Here is a 17340-nt window from a genome sequence, read left to right on the forward strand (position 1 = left end):
ATGAGTCTAGACTTTCTTATTCTATTTTATCATTTTTACTTATGACATGTGATTTGTTTGTATAATTACCTGGAAAACATGTAGACTTGCTACTGTAGGAGACAGCTAATCCTGACCCAGCCGGTGTGTGGTTGAGTGAGTCAGCCACCAAAATTATACCTACAGAGTAGATATGTCACTGCTAATCGCTGTTAGGGAAAAAGGAAAGGAGCACTGGTGAGAAAATATACAGTCAGTCCCTGAGACAAGAAAAAGACTAATGCTTTCTCAGGTGTTGCATTTTGAAGAAGCACAAAGCCTTCCTGCCTTCTCCCCTTTCTCTCTTTCTCTCTTCCTATACTTCGGAAGAAAAATAAAGTTGTAAGTTAGCACTTCTCCCACTGCATTCTGACACAAAAGACCTTCTCAAATAAAACACTCGTGCAGTTGTCTGGTATGACACAGTGTCAAATGCTCTCTTTTTGATAAGTTCATTACCTAAGCAATTTGTTTAACCCTTTTTATAGATACTGTTTTCTCTAAGTAAGTCGTGACTCATTTTCGACACAGTAGTACTCGGGGGAAATGTCACAATTGTCACTTGTTTCTCTGCCTGCCTGCCTGCCTTTGTTATAATTTTACAAGCCAAAAGACAGAATCTGTCCTTTAATTTGTCCTCTTCTGCTGACAGCTGGCTGTCATTGCCTCTGACTGGGCTACTCTACAGGATGATCTCTAGCTGCTATAAGGCTGATTAAGTATTTGGGAAAGACAGTATCAAACAAAATGAAGGGGCTTTCAGACACCTGTTCAGAAGGCTCTTCAATTTTGTGCTGTACTTTGCGATTTCTTGTACTCTCAGTTCCAAGGTACCATAAAGTATCCACCACCAAAAAATTGAGATTGTCCTGGAAAAAAAGTCAAAGGGATCATTTTCCATCCCAAGGTCTTGCTTTATTATACAAAAGCTGTTATAATTCTCAACAGAATAGATGGTCTGAGGGCTTCTAAGTAGGAAAGTGTTTGCCATTTTACAAAACCTCTTATTAGCACTTTATATTGTAAACATCCCCTTAAATTCAAAATGTATCCAAAGTGCTCTCTCTTGATTTCCTGTGTCCTCTGTGCTTGAGGGCAGCCAGAGACAAATGTTTGCACCCAGGTACGGCAATGGAAGGCAAGACTATGGCAATTTCAAAAGAAAGCTCCCCTCAGGAAGTGACTTCTGAAGAAGCAAATGTAATTGTGAGAGCCTGCTGGTACAAGAAAGGAGTATCCTGAGGAGTGCTCCAAGATACTGCAGTTGGCAGCTATAAAACCATTATGTAATTCAGCGTAGGCACAAGACTCCTTTTTCTACTCCCTTCCTGTCCCTCTTTACTTTGTCTTAAGCTCAGGAAATCTAAACTATATATTTCAATGGTCTGATGATGTTTTTAAAATGCCAATAAATGCAGAAATTTTCTTAATAGTTCCTGCTCATAAACTTGACACCTGGCACACACATCCTTTAAGACAAGGTGTGCTGTTTGTGTTCCTAAGCTTTTCAGAATAGCTGCTCTGCTGAAGCAGCTACAGCAGATCCTCTGTAGATCCCTTGGATTGCCTTTCAACGTTCATTCCATTCTTTTCTCTCCTGAGTTACTGCTGTATTTAAGAATGCTCTACTTCAAAGGTGAAAGAGTATTAATCATTTTCTTGAGGCTTATGTGATGAGAGATGTTAATGCTAGAATTTATGCCATGAAGGGACAATTGGATTCTTGTCATTCTTTGTCAAGGTAACTTTGGAGTTCATACTCATAAAGGACTGAAGCTAAAGCCCTTTTGTCAATATGTGGATTGGTTCTGAAGGAGAATGAGCATGTTATGAAATTCCTTATTTATCATGAGAATATTCCTGCCTAACTATCTCATCTAAACTCTGAAATCTTCATTCTGTCTGTAGGACCCTACTGTGGTAATATGATGCCTGTCCCCAAAGAAATCATTTTGGACAGCAATGAAGCAACTATCCACTTTGAGAGTGGATCCCATATATCAGGACGAGGCTTTCTGTTATCTTATGCCAGCAGTGATCACCCAGGTAATGCACTTTTTCTAAAGGACGAACAGCATAGTCCTCCCTAATTCATTATCTTCTCTACCACAGACTTTGGCTTGTATGTTTGGTCCTAAATATTTTCAGGTGTCTTGGCATGAAATATCATCTTTTTGACAGCATGTGTATGAGAAGCAATAGTAACATTAAGCAGATAAAAAAGCTGCTAAAATCTTACCCAGATAATTTGTAGAACAGGCCCAGTGAAACAGAAAATGAGAAGCCTCTGTATTCAAGGCTTTTACCACACAGTGAGAGGATGAAGTGATTGGAGAGGTGAAAAGACAAAATCTACATTTAATATTCTGGGGGGTGTTCCTATGCATCTTTGTTGAAGGTACGTAAAATATGAGTAGAAGTGGGAGATGAAAAGGATGAGGGAAAACCATAGCTGTTGTTTTATCTCTAAGTATTATACAGAGAAGTCTTCAAATGCAATTTCATGTTTAGCCAAACATTTTTCTGTATTTCTATGTCTTGCAACTTGGATTGACATTTGTAAAAAATTCCACAGATCTAATCACATGTCTGGAACGAGCAAACCACTATACAAAGACTGAATACAGGTAAAGAAGGTTTATATCTTTCTTCACCGTTTCTTAGTTTTCTGTGTCACCTGGTCAAATTGCTGTAAAATGTCACATAAGACATGAACAGTCTTAGCTTTCTGGAAAAGTGAATGTTTTTGAGCTACAATGGTACAGTAGTGTCAGGCCTCGTTGTGTGAAGCACTAGTGCAGAATGGAAGTCTGCAGCCCAGGAAAACAAGAGAATATTGTTACAAAGCTCTCAGCAATCCTCATTTGGGAATGCATGCGTATGGTATATGTAAAAAGAACTTCCACTTTGAAATTCAAAGTAGCCTTGAATACCATGGCATCTCCTGAGAGCAGATCATGCCTCAGCTGATAAAAGATCATCTGAGGACAAGCTATAATTTCTGGGCTCCTTGATAGGATTTGAAATGGTAATTAATTGTACTTTGCTGGTTACTTGCCTGGATGTACATGCAGACTTCTTATCTGGGCTGAAAGCTTGAGTAATAACATTCCTAGAACAACAGGATTGAACAAAATGCACTTGAAGAACTGTTATTGTAGTTCTTTGTGTGCTGCTATGTGCATTCCACTCAAGGGCACTTCTATTTACCTTCTGTAATCACTAATGAACAGCCAACCAGAACATACTGCTGAAGTATCTATGGGTCTGAGAGCTTTTCTTTCAGATACAGTTTGTGTGTCATCATAACAGTCCAGGTTTTAAATAAGCCTTATTCTTTTACTACAGCAGATACTGTCCTGCTGGCTGCAGAGACATAGCAGGTGACATTTCTGGGAATATAGAAGAAGGATACAGAGATGTAAGTACCCAATATAAAGAGAGGAACTTAATGAAAACAGAAAAGACAATCCATTGCTCCATTACATAGCACAATTTGGTTTCAGTTTTTGCTGCTCAGCTTTAGTAAATAGTTCTTCCCAGCTGTGTTATGTTCTACTATCAGTATATTAGTATGTTATCAGTATACACTGAGCACATACTGAAAATACTTTTCAAACAGACTAATCAGTTGTGTAAGAACAAAGTCCACTGATTGTCAAACTAACACACTAACTCCAGGTTTCTGGCCTTTTGGATGTATAGGGTTTTTCCTTCTTGAGGCAGCGTTCTTTGATGTCCTAAATACTCCTATGAATTTACCTTATACTTGTTTAAAATCCATGTGCATTTCTTTTCTGATGTTATCTCTCATAGGAATAAAATGTATTACTTGAAGGTTCTCTTTAAGATTCAGCCTTCAGTATTACAGGAACATGCTCTGAGATGAAATTAACTTTATACACTGTCCAATCATATCCCACCGATAACTAAAAACATTTTGGATCGGTTTTTATTAACTGTTAACTCTTTAAAGCAAAGCTGCCTGAGTGGTTACATTTATCCCTGATTCCTATCACACACTGCTCTGCCTGTCCTGTGCCCCTCACTGTCCTGTATGCCTCTGAAATCTTGACATCTTTCAGAGTGGAGTTAAGATTAATCCTACCACTGAAGTAAAACCCCACCATATCACAAATAAAGCAGTTGCTGAGTCTCCAGAAAATCCATGCATAACCTGTTCATCCAGTTACTCAAGCACACCATCCCATCCAGGAGATTGGGAGAGCTAAAAAAAACAAAGAAATGCCACATTGCATTCTAATTAGCTGGAGTTATTCCTGCTGCCCAGGGTGACTGGGAAAAAAAAGCAGCACATGACATGACCTCATGCAGATGTTATCTAGGCGGAGGAGTTCTTGAAGGAAATCCTCCCTCCGCCATTAACATAGATTCGGCTTTTCTGATGAGAAAGACCTCCAGGACTCCCTGGAGCCCTACTACCCCAGTGTCCCAACACACCAGCCCTCCCTGGAAGGGGCAGGCAGACAGCCCTTCTTGCCAGGTGCTAGAGGAGCCCAAGCTGGCTTCATGTGAATGACACACACCCACATTTCCCAATGCATGCCATGCCTCAAATCTTAAGGCACCATGCAGTAACAGGTAGGTCTGGCTGCAGGTAAGTCTGCAAAAGCCATTATTGTTTTCTCTTTGCAAAGAAGAGCGGTTGCTTTGCCTTTGACTTTGTTTTCCTGAAGTGGGCCAAATATTTATCAGGTCAAAACTTCACCACATTTTCCTAGAATCAGACAATTACATTCTTCATTTGAGAAAAACCTGACTTTTAGAAGCGTGTATTTTTTCAAAGATAAATGTTCTTTCTTTTTAAGTCTCTCCCTGCTGCTCTCATTCCTTTGCAGGACTTTATGAGCTCTTAACACTTCCACAGCTGTGGCTTGGAAGTGAGAGTACTACCACTTTGTCAGATTTGCCCTCTCAATTTGGGGTTTTGATGGCTTCTGCTTTTCAGACCTCACTGCTGTGCAAGTCGGCGATACACGCAGGTGTTATTGCAGATGAACTGGGCGGTCAGATCAGTGTCACCCAGCAGAAGGGCATCAGCCGCTATGAAGGCGTTGTCGCCAATGGTATCTCCTCACATGAGTGAGTATTTCTGGGGCACAGGGAGTTGGGAAGGAAGTTAACTTACCCACCACTGGCTCTGGGAGCAGCCCCAGTACAACCCCAGCGTACTGGCCAGGTCATCAAATGGAGGGGAGACACCACACCAATGCTTTTTGGGGAAAGAGATGTCAGCTGCTGGTTTTGAGGGTTTGTGGATTTGTCTCTATGGCTTTATTAACATGGTGTTGGCAGAGATTGTAGGAAAATGGTTCAAGTTTATCTGGCTTTATAAAGTTTAGGGCTGTATCTTCTCTCTCTTTTTTTCCCTTCCTACCAAAATACATTTGCAAATTAGTTTTTTTAGCAGACAAGTGAAGGTATGATGTTCTGTAACAAACATCTTTAATAGATGTACTAATAAGTCATGCTAAATTCATGTTAAAGTGGAAAAAAAGAGCCACCGAGGAATAACAAATAAATAGAAAGTGCCGTTGAGCCATGGGGGATTTAATGAATACCTTCTTAAACATTGTGCTTTTGACATGTTCAGAATTTTTCTCTTTTAGAATACTTATAGCAAGGGTGTTATATTTACCACTTATCTTCTGACTTATAATTGCATTGTTGTTGAAGTAGAAATAAATCCTCTAATCTCTATCCAGTACAGTAAGCCCTTCCAGCAACTGCCTCTGTCATCTCTGTTGGTTTGTATTTTGAATTTTTAAATGTTATCTGGGTATTGCAATAAGCATTTTTTCTTATGGGAAGGAAAATCTCCTCAGCCCCATGCACTACAAGAGCCAAGGGAATATGACTTTTCATTTTTTTCCTATTTCCCCTGTGTTTGTTCCACATCCTCTCAACAATTTAACAATCACTGTTTCTTTTGTTTAAAAAAATAAAAAAGGATCAAGAAGAAATCCTACAGAACCATATCAGCCATTCTGTAAACATTTGGCTTCTCCATTCTCTCAGTGAAGCATAAAAGGCAGACCAATTATGAAATCACTATGAAACATGCTGGTACTGAAATCAAAGCTAATTTTAAGCTATCTGTACATGCATCTTACTCCTGCATGTGATAAGCAAATTATGTAATCAAATGTTTAATTTTTAAGCCTTGTTCCCAGTGACCTTGGCCACATTCAATTTGTGAACCCAACAGAAGACATGGGCATTCATTCTGTCTATTGCTGTGCTTAACCTTAGATGCAGGTGGAAAGTCTTTGTATATTGGTACTGTGGTTTGCTGAATACAAAGTGAGTAGCATGTAGACAACTAGCAGGCCTTTAAAGCCTAAATATTTTCTATTTTCCTTAAGCATGTGGCTTCACAGCTAAAATAAGTGGAAAAATGACATGATCTTGTACCAAGGAAAGCAGGACTGAGGGCTCAGCTCAGCAGTGAGCCTTACCATAAAGCGAGCAATACAAATTATTTCCATCATACATGCCAGCTTTATGAAATCCTAAGAAATTAAATATTTTGTGCCTTAATTACAGAGGTTGTAGAACCATTTACATACATTTTTATGTGTGTGATCCTTGAGAATCCCAGGTGTAACACAGACAGTAGCACATAAAATGGTATAATGAAAGACAGCTGGGATTCCCACTTGTATTTTTTCACAGTACAAGAGTTAGTGAGCAATGAATGAAGCGTAGAAGAAGCAAATGTAGATGTGCTAGGGAAAAACACTGTTTGCGTAATTAACCCATGAACTTCACTGCCAAGCATCCTTTTACTGTTGCTACTCAAAATGAGTTATCCACCTCACGTGAGTAACGAAAGTGCCTGCAGAGATGAAAACAACTGTAACATTGAGCGATAGAACTCCCACTGACTCAAACAAGAGCCAAGATGTGTACTCCTGTGCTGAAACAGGCCTCCCAGCTTGGATTTATCCCAGTTAGTGTGAGGCTCTACAGAGAGCACCCCAGTGAGGAGTGTCGTCACCTCCTGCACACTGGGGTAGACAGAGGTACTCCTCAAGGATGGTGCTCTCCCAGAGGAATGGGTTTGCCCTGAGGGATCAACCAATGCTTTCTGCAGATCATACAGAGAGACAAAGCTACATGGGCTCCTAGCATGTCAGATGCCTACAGGTGAGATGTGTGATTTGTAGAAATGCTGGAGGGTGAGAACAACGATTCTTGGAATGCTTCTGCTGCCCCTGGTGGCTGGGACAGTCCCAGGAGCAGAAGAAACACTGCTGTGACCTCATTGTACCAAGGGAGGTAAACCGAGGGGTGCAGGGAGATCATTTTATCTCAAAACATGGAAATGTGTTCCTGGAAGCAGATGGCCTATCTACTATGAAAAATTAAAAAGTGCATATCATGCTTTAAAAACGTTTTTATAATACGTATTCCCAAAGCTGCTCAGCTTCCCTGTCCTTGGGACACCTCCGCACGGCAAAACATTCCTTCGAATGTTTTTTGCTTGCAAGCACCAGCAAGGAAAAACAAGTGTGAGGATAGCAGTGTTGTACCAGATTTTTGTCCTGCCTTAAATGAAAGCTTACTCGAGTTTTTAAAAATCTCATTTATAGCGGATTTCAGTATTAAAGATTTAAATTATTTAGTGACTTGAGCTGAAACTGACCTCGTCAAAGCTGCTGCTTGTGTGCACCGAGCTGTTAAATATCTGTGTTATAAAGTACCAGCAGAGCTATGAATCGTTCACTTGCCAGCCCTTAAGACCTGACCTTGGCCTTCCTGATTCCATTTTTCAACGAGCTTGTTATGCTCAGTTATCTATGAGATTTCCAACTCTCATGCCCCATGTGCAGACCTGAACCCACAAATGATATAATGAATATCAAGTGGCAGGATTTATTGAGCATTTCTGCTACCCAAGGACAAATATATGGGGTTTAACTTTGTAATGTGAGCTGCCTGTGGAGGCCTCTGACTGTACATCTGCACATGTGAAGTCATTTGCCTGTGAAAATGGATGAGCCCGTGTGCCTGCGAACTATGAATATGAGATTTGGGTTAACCTGTGCTGCTTATAAAAAGCTTCCTTGGGACAGATGCTGGAATAAAGGATTTGAGGTTTACATAAGCTTGTAATGTGAAGCAGCATTCTTTTTTTTTTTTTCTCAGAGGCACCAGCATAGGTCTGCCATACAGTTCTGACAGTGGTGCTGCTGGTTAAGCAGGAAAATGAAGAGCATGGGGTGATTCCATCCCTTAAAGGACAAAGTGAAATCTGTATGACAAATGCCACCTGTCACATTATGAAATTGATGAATTGCCACTTACTGAATTAGTTTGTCTTCTTCAGTGACTTGCAGAACTATAGCAGAAATATTTCAGCCCGATTTTATAGCTTTACAGGTATCAGGAGTGCTAACTTCCTCCCTTTGGTTGCTAAAATTGCAGTCCTGTAGTTTGAAAGGGAGCTCAGTGACTTTTTTTATTACAGAGGGAGAGCACATAAATACATATTCGAGAAGTGCTTCTGTTTTGAGTAGGTTTTACTGATCACAGTCAGTTTTTCTTTTCTTCTCTTGAACTGGATTGTTTTGTTTTCTCTAAGAAAGCAAAAATAGTTTTGGCTGGGGTTCTGAGCTGGCTGGAAGCAAGCAGAACACATCTGATGGCCCATGAGGATCGCCTGGGGGAGGATGTGGGAGGGAGGGGCTGAATTTCTCATCCTAGTGATTCCACTGCCTACGTGCCCAAATAGATCTGTTCGCTCCCAGTGCTCTCCCCCACCCCAAAGGGCCTCTTTTGCCTGCAGGCATTGGCTTTCCCTCAGTGACAAAAAGAAGCAGTGTTCTTACTGACCTTGACACCAGCCTGCTTTCCACTTCCTGATTTGCAGCACTTAAAAACCATATGGCTGTGTGCACCGCTGTCAGGGTGTAGGCTGTTAGACTCTATAGGTAATCTCTGAGGAAATCATAGAATTATTTGAGTTGGAAGGGACCCTGAAAGGCCATTTAGTCCAGCTCCCCCGCAATGAACAAGGACATCTACAGCTAGATCAGGCTGCTCAGACCCTTAGCCGGCCTGGCCTCAAATGTCTCCGTGGATGGGACACCTACCACCTCCCTGAGCAGCCTGAAGTGTTCCTGGCTGGCAGCATAGGGCAGTCTATTGGAGCTGGTTCAGTGCTGGAGTACTCCACTCAGTCATACTGGCCAAGAGCTTTCAGAGGGGCACATGATGCATGCATGAGGCCACACGGAGCAGCACAGAAAAGGCCAGATTTTCAGGAAATCTGCATTTCATGTTGAAACCCAAACTTTTATTGCTATTGTGAAGACAAATGAAGGAATCATTTTGGGATCACAGTGAGAATCAGAAGGGAAAATGGCTCCATGGAGAGGCTGAGAGCACAGTTTTCCATGCTATAGTCACTGGGTGACGTTCTGTGTTGTGTAGAGTTGTGGAGGGTGGCCCAAGAAATGGCTTTTCTCCAGAAGTGAAGTAGCCCATGCTGCAGGGAAGAATAGGGAAACCACAGATGTGTTAACAGAACTCCTACGAAGAGCTGTTGAATGTGACTATAAAAGAACCAAACTGTTAATCTGAATGTAATCTGTTTAATCTGAGCCAGATTAAAGCAATGGGAAGTTTTCATTGCCTGACTGAGGCAAAAGGAATGACTGGAGCTAATATGCATTAGTCATAGTCAGGCATAACTCTTTCACTGGTCCTAAGGCAATTTTCTTGCACCAATGTGGTCTTACACCAATGTGAATTTACAACAGTGTGGATTTACACCAATAGAAATTGACAGATTTCAGTTAAGTTCCTCTAATTTAAACTGATGTGAGAAGAGAACCCGGCCTCATGCTAGAGCAGTACTTTCCTGGCTTCTTCAGCGTGCTTTGATTTTGCTGGTCTGAGGACCAGGGGGTGGAAGATTTTGCAGCAGTGATTAAGATCTTGTGTAGAGAAGTGAAACAAAAGTGCACAGAAAGAGTAACAGGAGATGGGCAATCATCCCATATCATAGAGCAGAGCAAATGCTTGAAAGCCGCTAGAACTGCGCTGGATTCTGTCATAGCATGGGATGCACGAGAGTGCTCTGAGGGGACAGATAGTCAAGAGCACTGCAAACAGTTACCTGACCAGAGATACTCTGCTGGATGAAAAGTTATTCTGTATAGTGCCAAAGCCACCCATTTCTTATCATTCCTATGGCCGTTTCCTCAAAGAGTGAATTACCTTTTTTTCTTACAGTGGTTCGCTGTCAGATAAGCGGTTTATGTTTACTTCAAACGGTAAGAAAAATGGCCTTATTTTTACCTTTTTTATTTAAGTATTTCCTCAAAAGTTTTGGAAAGCAATCAGAGGAATGTTAGGCTGTGTCTAGAAAAGGTATTTAGGACAGTTATTTTTTTTTAAATTGGCAGGTTGAATAAAAAATAGAAGTGAGGTGAAGTGAGCTGGAAAAAAAAAAAAAACAGAATAAGAATAAGTCATCTGCACATAGATGAGAAAAAGGAATAGCATTCTGATATTACATTTCTGGTGCTAGCATATGAAAAATGGCAATCAGTTTCATTTTTATGTACTTTAGGTGGCAGAAAATGAAAGCAGTTTTTCTTCAGACACTTATTAGTTCCATCTTCGTTATAAAAGAACTAAAACATGCAGAGGGATAGAAATATATTTACATTGAACTTACACAGAACTAGCTTTTGTTTATGACTTTCAAAGATGCAAAATGTCTTTAATCTGTCGAGCTGTTAATTTGCATAAAACATAGAAAAGCAGGGGGAAAAGTTCGTGCTCATTCACTTGAATTATATTTCAGTCATCTTAGATAAAATCATTTACTATTCCAGTGAAAACTTGAGAACATGTATAGGCCTTTGTAATTGTCAGGAAATTATTTTTAACTCATTGAAACCATATTGCACTGGCCTGTTCTCTCAGAAGAACCTTGATGTGCAGATATTTTGTGGGTTCTTTGGTGGATTTTGTAATGCTTACCTGAAGCTATTACCTTCATGATATCACCTCTTGGCAGCAGTATCAAGGAGCTTCATTAATGAGGAACCTTCCTAGCCCTAATTGCAGGTGAAAAACTTGAAATATTTACAGTAAAGCGTTCCTTTCAGTAAAGTGCCTTCATTTTAGCAATGTTTTGTACAGCAAAATTAGTTAATGCCAAACTCTAAACATAAATATTATGATTCAGAAGGAGAAAGATATAAGAAGTCTTCACATAAACGAAACAATACTGCAGAGATTAAAAACCAAAATGAGAAAGAAAAAATAACAGATTCAGTAGTCAGAAAGTGTGTACGTAGGAGCCAACTGGTAAAGGAGAGGGACTGCAACATTCTGGTACTGGATTGTCCACTATAAATTGACTGGCAAACACTAATGGATAGCATCAGGTTAGCACCTGGTTAGGCAATGTCTGACTTGGCTGTTGTGAATGGTCTTCATATGTTGTCTGCCTAATATGAAAATAGACTGTTAAAATGCAAAATAACTGCTTATGCCTGTCTGTGTTGGGACTCCTAGGCTGCAATAGATCTCTCAGTCTGGAAGAAGGATTCCTCTCCAAGAGCCAGATCACTGCATCTTCCTACTGGGAGGAGACCAACGAATTTGGACAGCTATTCCAGTGGTCTCCTGACAAGGCGTGGCTTCAAGTCCTGGGACTGGCTTGGGCCTCTAACCACAGCAGTAGTCATGAATGGTTGGAGATAGACTTGGGAGAGAAGAAGAGAATAACAGGTAGATCACTCTGATTATTAGCAGCTGGATTTTCCACTGGAGAAAGAAACTAAACATGGCTGAAAATTTAAGAATGCACTAATTGAATCTTTGTTTCATTGAATGTAAGTAAATATTCTGTATTGAGAAATTCTGTTTGCATATATTTTCAGACTGCAGATATGGACCATAATATTAAAAAGCAATTACCATTTCTGGAGTCATTAACTTAGGCTCTGATTGAAGATCCTTGAAATTCACAGCTTAACTCTGATTTCTATTCTTGACCCAAACTCCAAACTCAGTGGACACTGAATTCCATACATGGTTTAAAAAATAAATTAAGGCTTCAAAGATAAAGGTCTTTGAATTGGTTGTGCTGTGTTTGCATTTGAAAATCTTGCATTGAAAAAGAAACCTAACATGAAAATATATTCTGCATTTCGTTCAAAGGGATCAAAACCACTGGTTCTGGACCCACTATGCAGAATTTTAATTTCTATGTGAAGACATTTATATTGAACTACAGAAATAACAACTCGAAATGGAGAACTTACAGAGGAATTCTAAGCAATGAAGAAAAGGTAAGAGAAAGTGGGAGTGGAAGCAAAGCACAGAGAAAAAAATCTTTGCGCTGCCTTGACACTGAAGGACAGACTTTCACTGACAAGAAAGATCAGGAGCTTCAGACTTGTCCAGACTTGGGTCGTCTTCACCAGCAAAATTTACAGCTGCGGCATAGATAGCAAGCTTGTTGAAGCAAGGGAGATATCCAGGGCTTTCTGAAGTTGTGAGATATACATACAAAGGCTTGTGCATGTGCATATACTATTTGTACTAAAAAGGGAGATTAGAGCTGTATAGCTGTAAAGAGGCTATTTGGAGAAGTATTTAGCTCAGCTAAATATCAGTGCTACTTATCTGTGTTTGCAGACTGAGCTCCTCTTTGGACAGTGTTCTAGGGACTGCACCACTTTCAACACCACACTGGGGTGACTCTTCTGACAGGCCAAGTTTGTTAGGATTCAATGTACCTGCACTTAAACTAAATGCTCTTAAACAAACAAAAGAAATTCCACAACTGTCTGCACAACAGCTGTCATAGACACTGAATGAATTCAACAACGATCTGATAAAAGCAGCACAGCGTGTGCTAATATTCTTCTGGGAAAAACTCCTGTTTCCTTTGAAACAAAAATACAGAAGCCTTTCTGCTCCCACAGCGTTCTTAGTCAGATCATCTTCACTAATCCTTTATGAGGGAGCTTGGTAACCCTCTACCTGGTGCTGAGTCTTGACTATGGTTTTAAAAACTTGTTAGGCTTGCGGGAAGATTTCCTTCTAGCTATGATTTCCATTTCCTCAGCTTGTACAGAAACGAATTTCACTGCACAGTGTTAATTGCTTTAAGATTTTTTAGGGGATGTTGGCCCAAGAAGTAAAAAATTAGTCTCATAACAGGTGAATTTTGTGAAGGCTAGCCACTTAAAATCTTCTGGTTTGCAGTTTTCCACAGTTAATTGTTATTTACAAATAATCCTATGAAAACATTATTAGATATATTCTGTTACAACCAAAAAACATGACAAAACTTGTCCTATGTAAACTCTGTATAGCCTGGTGTCTTATCTCAGATATGCTGAGCTCACTTTCTTATCTGATTGGGCTCATACATTCTCCTAGGCCATGCTGAAGCATCTCCAAGTACTAGTATTGCAAGGATTACTTGTTCTGTACACAGCCTGAACTGACGGGAAAGAAGTACAGAACAAAGCACATACAGCTACAGGGTTAGTGGTCATTTTTTGGTCTTGATACAGAAAGATGACAATTTTCTGAAATACTTGGAAATATTCACTTTAAATAAATAGATATTCCCTGATGCACAAGTAAGGGCCGTGTAGCACTATTAAATCAAAAATGTTGCATTATACCAGCATACATTAACTGGAAATCACAGAGAATGGAAACAGAACTTTCCTCTCTAAGCTAACAGTGAAAGGCGATCGTCTACCAGAATTAAAAAGACTGATTCTTTTCAGAGCTCCCATTTCCAAAACTCTTGTGGCTGTGTCCCAGATGATTGATACGTTAGTTTTAGGATAATAAAAATATTTGAAGTTGGACGTCAGGAGCATTTCTGAGAAGCAGATTTTTGAAACACAGCAAATAACACACTTTCATTTTGTTGCAGGTATTCCAAGGCAACTCCGACTCTGGTGACGTTGTACGTAATAATTTCATTCCCCCAATCGTGGCCCGTTATGTGCGAATTATTCCTCAGTCTTGGAACCAACGGATAGCATTGAAGCTTGAGCTGATTGGTTGTCGAATAATGCAAGGTATGGGGTAAACAGTGCTTCCAAGGCACAGTGCTCCAAAGGAGTGCTGTGTTACCACAGAATAACTCATTCCCTGCTCTTTTTTGCAGTGAATAGTTCATTTACACATTCAATGTGGCAAAAAACAAGTCAGAGCACAGAAACCTCCCTTGGGAAAGAAGACAGAACTGTTACAGAGCCCATCCCATCAGAAGAAACCAATTTAGGTAACACAGCTGATCACTGATTTTTTTCTGTGATGCATCATGTCTTCACCCCAGCCTGGGTAAACTTTCTCACAAATCAAAACTTTTGTTTTCCCCTCAGACATTTTCAAAGGTTAACTACAGAGAGAGAAGGGAGGAGCCTGGCTTCTTTTTGTCTTGAGGCACAGAAAGAAATTGAAAGCCTTAATTTTTCTTGATGTGTGTAATACCAGGCTTTCTCTTCCCTGACAGCTTAGTTATGTGCTATGCTTCGTAGGCTCAACAGACTGCCCCGAGCATCAGTAGCATTTTTGGAGGAGCTCCTGTCTTCCTCACCCTCTCCCTCTGTTTTCTGACTTTTGTTATACGTGGAGCAGTGGTCCTACAAAAACGTTACCTTCTCTCTAAGCTGCCACAACTCCTCTCAGAGCAGATCCCCAGCACTAAGCAATATACTGTAGTGCACGATTGTGTAATTAAACGTTTTTTTTCATAATACTTACCTTCATGGGGGCTCAGGCAACATTAATTCTCATACTTCTCCCTCAGTGCCTTAATTTGCAATCTTCATCCTTTAAGTGGAGGTAAATTCTTAGGTCTTAAAAAAGTGAACAAATAAAATTTCTACTGTATACTGGCTGACTGGTGGATCCACAGCCAGGCAGGAATTATGGACCCGCCATACCAAAGACTGCTAACTGTTGGGTAGCTAATAGTTGTAGCACTGTCTCTGTGAACAAAGAATTTTTAATAAGTGATCATTACTAAAAAAAAAAAAAAAAATATTCTGAAACTGGATTGCTCTTGCCAAGAGCTAACTCTGTTGATCTGTGCAGTGGTATGGGTAAATTGTATCCATCTTCACTGAAAATGGAATATTTCGAAACTTTATCTGCTAAACTGTAAATATCCCATGGACATGTGCACTACCTTACTCTCAAAGTGTCTGCAGGAATAGTGAAATGCATGCTCCTGACACAAAAGTCACCTTATGGCTAATTTCCAAATCCCTGTTCTAAATCATTTTAAACACAGGCAAAACATTTTTCCCTATCTCAAATCTCGGAAATCTTTGAATTATTTTGACTGAAACGTTTCAGCCAGATCAGCAGGAGCCAGATACTCAGCATGGAAAACGGCAGCTTCATTTAGCAGCTTTAAAAGTAACTCAAAACAGCATTGCTGTAAGTGGCTTTTTATAAAAAGTTACCCAGTATGTAATAAGAAAACTGCTCAGTGTAAGGATGCTTACAGATATTGTGCCAAGTGTCCGCCTAGAGACCGAGAGTTCAATGTATTTCTCAACTCCGTTCCACTCGTGTACATGGCAGGCAGCTACGTATGGCTGAGGAGCAGTTCTGCTGTTCTACTGTTTTACATTTACATGCTCCCCTACGAGGAGTGTTCCTGCAAGATTATCTGTTGGAATAGATATCCATCTTCAGAGTAATCTGCCTTTTTAACTGTTATCCATTTATTTTTTCTATGCAGGCTTAAAGCTTACAGCTATAATTGTCCCAGTCCTCATAGTGCTGTGTCTGTTCCTGTTCTCTGGAATTTGTATCTGTGCAGCCCTACGAAAGTAAGATACTGTCTTTTGTCATGGGAGATATCTGTGGCGTCCTAGCTGGCACAATCAAATTTGTGCTCTCTTTCCAGAGAAACCAGGAAACTGGAAATAGATTATCTTTTTTTAAGTCTTCCTTCCAAATAGAACTCATGCTGCTGTAAATTGTCTTTTTTAATCATCCCCTAGTTAGAGGAAAACAAGGATGAAGCAGGTTCAGAACTACACACCCCAATTTACAGTCCAATGCAACCAGCTGCTCAGTTCAGCCTACACATACCCACAAATGTGAAAATGTAATGCAGTTGAAGATGGAACAGTTTGCACACCAAAGCTGAGCAGAAATTCAGGGAAGGAAACATTTGAGCTATCTGAAGCATTTTATTTCATTTTGTTCTTGTTCTTTCTGCTTCCTCATCACGTAAGGCAATTAAAGACGGGGGCCAAAGTCACGGCTGATCTATAAGGAGTGGTACACATACATTGTTAAGCAGATAAAACTAAGCCACTCTATTTCACAAAGTCAGAATTGGAAGAAGCACTGCTAACTTTGGGTCGAAGTAGGTGTCCATTCCTGAACTTGCCCTTGAATGTAGAACAGGAAAATGCATCTATCAGCATCCAGGGATTTGGAAGCATAAACAAAGCTCTGGTGATCTTGTTTCATCATGAGCAGTACTTGGCTCTGCCCTGGATTTCCAGTAAAATCCATAAATGTTCAGAAGAACAGACCCAAAACATTACCTAGAGTGACATATAACGACATGCACACATCAAGTCCATGAAGGAATTCCTTCAGACAGAAGGAATTTGCACAGCGGCATTCAGAACATGCACACAGATGGGGAAACAATCAAGTGTGGAAATATGGGTTTGTGTGCCTTACAATCTAATAAATGCATCCTCCAGGAACTAAAAGAGAACAGTTGTTTTCAGCTGCTAAACACACAGACTCTCTGCTGAAGTGAAGGAGTGAAGAAGATGAAATGCTATGAGAGCAGAAGTTTATAAATGCTTTCCTCTCCTCACAGGCAAGAAGCCAAAGGACTTTCTTATGGATTATCCAATGCTCAGAAATCAGGTTAGTGAAGAATGGTGGGCTTTGTCTTGTCCTGTCCTGTCACCTTGGCCAATGGGAAGGATTTTATGCACTATGGTGAGATGCTTCTGAAAGAGCAGCCATGTTTCCTCATTCAAATTCGCTATTTCATACAAGGGAAATGGCAAATGATAGTCCCACTTGTGTCATCCCTGAACAGTGCCCAGAGAAACAAAGTAATTTGGTTTCTATGACAGAAGGGCAATTAGCAAAAGATCTATTACACAGAATTCATAAATGATCATGTAAGAGTGCTCCCAGGTGCCTTTCTTTTCCTTCCCTCCTCCAAAACACCTATTTTGCAGAAAATTGCTACTTTCCTTTTTTTTTCCCCCACAGCAGAGGGGATTGCCATTCTCCAAGACAGCAAGTGCT

At 40.2% G+C, this 17340-nt stretch overlaps 1 protein-coding gene across 2 annotated transcripts in view; it reads left to right on the forward strand.

Moving 5' to 3' along the window:
* Positions 1-17340, forward strand: part of DCBLD1 (discoidin, CUB and LCCL domain containing 1) — a 54949-nt gene that overhangs the window by 22894 nt on the left and 14715 nt on the right. Inside the window, exons 3-13 of one of the 2 annotated variants that reach the window (XM_048935165.1) lie at positions 1927-2064; positions 2594-2645; positions 3367-3439; positions 4988-5121; positions 10282-10322; positions 11578-11793; positions 12226-12356; positions 13967-14114; positions 14204-14320; positions 15791-15881; positions 16898-16947. In XM_048935165.1, coding sequence (XP_048791122.1) covers positions 1927-2064; positions 2594-2645; positions 3367-3439; positions 4988-5121; positions 10282-10322; positions 11578-11793; positions 12226-12356; positions 13967-14114; positions 14204-14320; positions 15791-15881; positions 16898-16947 — 1191 coding nt within the window. The remainder of the gene's footprint in view (positions 1-1926; positions 2065-2593; positions 2646-3366; positions 3440-4987; positions 5122-10281; positions 10323-11577; positions 11794-12225; positions 12357-13966; positions 14115-14203; positions 14321-15790; positions 15882-16897; positions 16948-17340) is intronic. The other variant, XM_048935166.1, reaches the window with a different exon arrangement.

The sequence above is a fragment of the Lagopus muta genome, chromosome 2, assembly GCF_023343835.1.
Source record: "Lagopus muta isolate bLagMut1 chromosome 2, bLagMut1 primary, whole genome shotgun sequence".
Taxonomy (NCBI): Eukaryota; Metazoa; Chordata; class Aves; order Galliformes; family Phasianidae; genus Lagopus; species Lagopus muta.